Here is a 2,460-nt window from a genome sequence, read left to right on the forward strand (position 1 = left end):
TCCATAATGAGTAAACTTAATATACTTAAAATGGACAAAAAGAGAGTAATAAATAATGTTACTATGCTCTTGTTTGTTTGGCATGAAACCAATGTTCATCAGCCAACAACAGCTGGGGTCACAGGTCTCTGCTGCTGGCATTTTGTGGGTCAAAAGCTGAAAAGTTTGGGAACCACTGCTCTAGATGTTAGCATGACTGATTGTTAGCATGACTGATTGTTAGCATGACTGATTGTTAGCATGACTCTGGTTGTTAGCATGACTCCAGATGTACCTTACAGCCGCAGGCAGCTAGCGCCGGGGCTAACACCAGGCTCACTTTGTCCCCCACCCCTCCTGTGGAGTGTTTGTCCACTACCAGACTTTTCCAGTCATCTGGCCATGACATCACCTCCCCCGATGACATCATCTCCCTGGTCAGGGTAAGAATCTCATCGGTGACCATCCCTCTCCACCAGATGGCCATCATCATGGCCCCTAAGGACAGACTAGTGATGACAGCTGCTGAGCTCAGGTAGTTTCTCTTCACCTGGTCRTACCTGTCTGACCCTCCTGGATGGTGTTAGATGTAACAGCCTCGATGAAGAGTTTGATGTCTTCGTCATTCAGCTGTCCTCCGTCTCTCTTCTTCTTGATCAGATCAGGGATGGACAGCATGATGTCTGCAAGACAGAATCAAGTTTGGATGAAAGAAWATTAGGTTTCCTAACTTCTAATTAGGAAGACTCACCTGGGCTGATACAGGTGATGAATGACTTCCTGCTGCCTGTCAATCAAACACCTAACCTCAGAGGCTGTTTCAACTGTTTCATAACTTCTGTTTTGAGAGGTATGTATTAATTTCCCCTTTGATGGTCAAACTGCAGCTTTTTAGTTTAAAGTTTATCTCAGGAGTTAAATCAGTTTAATGTTTGTCTACATGTTACACTCATTTATTAAATAATCTGCTTCGACCTGTCAGCAGCTTCATCAGGGTTGTTCTGAGTTTCCTGTGATTATTTCTGCTTTCAGAGCTCGCTGCCAGTAAAACCATCAACTGAGGAAATATTTAACAGATTCCTGAGAAACTCTGATGTCACAGCAGCCGTTAGTTTTCTGTAATAAACTCTAAACTTTTTGTTTTATTTTAGAATAAATGTGAGGATAACAGTGAAGATACCTGTTGGATCAGTGCAAAAATAAAAACAAGATTAAAATAAAAACAAGATTAAAATAAAAACAAGATTAAAAATTAAAGCTAAAAGTTTTATGTTAATTTTCTGGTTATTTAATCAAATTTTACTTCATCAACGTCTGAATTTAATCAGCATCAAATCCACTCCATGATGTCAGTTTGGCTCTCCTACCTGTTCTGGTACCGGTTCTGTCAGTGCTCCACAAGTGCCATCGACCTTTCAGCTGGGCATAAATCAGCCATGGGTCAACGGCCCGCCAGCCAATCAGAGCACAGGGGGAGGGGCCAACAGCTGTGGTTCACTGGCCCTCAGTGAAGTTCACGTTTGTTTGTACCTTTTATCACAAAAACACTGGATTTGGTTCTATTTAAATCCTTTAAATTCTTTCTTTAAAGGTTTAATAACAATATGAACTTCTGGAAATCAGTGACTCAGTCGACAAAGATTATATTTGTTGTCTTAATTTGTTCCAAACATCAACACATTGAGGAAATATTTAACAAGGACAGAAATACGTGATCCAAACAATAATGACACTTTGCTGAATGGTCTGTTTGTTGCAACACAGAACTGTTCAGCTGTTATAAAAACCTGTCAGACCCTCCTGTAAACCTCTGACATCATCATGTTAACACATAATGAGCACCTGTTTCCTGTTAGATTCTTCTTCATGTTCAAATATTTCTGTTTCTGAAACGATGAAACAGTGAAACTCGGTGTTCAAGTCTACTTGATGCTCATCCTGTCAGCAGCGCCGGGAGCGGCTCTGGCTCTGACGACTTGTTGATCAGCATGGCTCGCTCAGCTTTATGTGGTTCCTGTTCTTCCTGCTCAGTGTAGCAGAGAGGACCTACAAACAGGTGAGAAAATGAAACGTAAAGCAGCAGGTGTTGACTTCCTGTCTGCTGTTTGTCAAACTGCTCTGTCCACCAGGTCACTTTTAGAAGAAAAATATTTAAAAAAATCCAACAGTTTGTCCTTCATGCGTATTTCGTTGCTCTGCTTCATTATTTGAATAATTCTACATAAATGTAACCACCTCATCATCTATTTAAATCTTTAGACATGGTGCTGCTCCTCATTGGCTGTTTTATATCTGTCAACATCAAACTGAGACTTGAAGGCTCACAAATGAAACCTAAAACAGATGTTTTCATATTTGTCTTAATTGTTCAGACTTGTGTAAGTTCCAACATTAACTGAGAGCTGGGAGTTAGTCTGGTGGTGAGGTCACTCGACTTTGGTGCAGGAGGATCTGTGTTCAAATCCCACCAAGTCTGGTAAC

General features: G+C 40.8%; 1 protein-coding gene across 4 annotated transcripts in view; it reads right to left on the reverse strand.

Moving 5' to 3' along the window:
* tymp (thymidine phosphorylase) overlaps nt 1-2,395 on the reverse strand; it is a 7,569-nt gene extending 5,174 nt beyond the window's left edge. Inside the window, exons 1-4 of one of the 4 annotated variants that reach the window (XM_013999951.1) lie at nt 1,822-2,395; nt 1,347-1,509; nt 540-662; nt 275-477 (exon numbers count right to left, since the gene is read on the reverse strand). In XM_013999951.1, the coding sequence (XP_013855405.1) occupies nt 275-477; nt 540-657 (321 nt within the window). In that variant the 5' untranslated portion in view covers nt 658-662; nt 1,347-1,509; nt 1,822-2,395. Of the gene's footprint in view, nt 1-274; nt 478-539; nt 767-1,346; nt 1,510-1,821 lie in introns of those variants that run through there. The other 3 variants (XM_013999954.1, XM_013999952.1, XM_013999953.1) reach the window with 3 other exon arrangements.
* Nucleotides 2,396-2,460: the final 65 nt, after the last annotated feature.

Source organism: Austrofundulus limnaeus, unplaced genomic scaffold (assembly GCF_001266775.1).
Source record: "Austrofundulus limnaeus strain Quisiro unplaced genomic scaffold, Austrofundulus_limnaeus-1.0 Scaffold2583, whole genome shotgun sequence".
Taxonomy (NCBI): domain Eukaryota; kingdom Metazoa; phylum Chordata; class Actinopteri; order Cyprinodontiformes; family Rivulidae; genus Austrofundulus; species Austrofundulus limnaeus.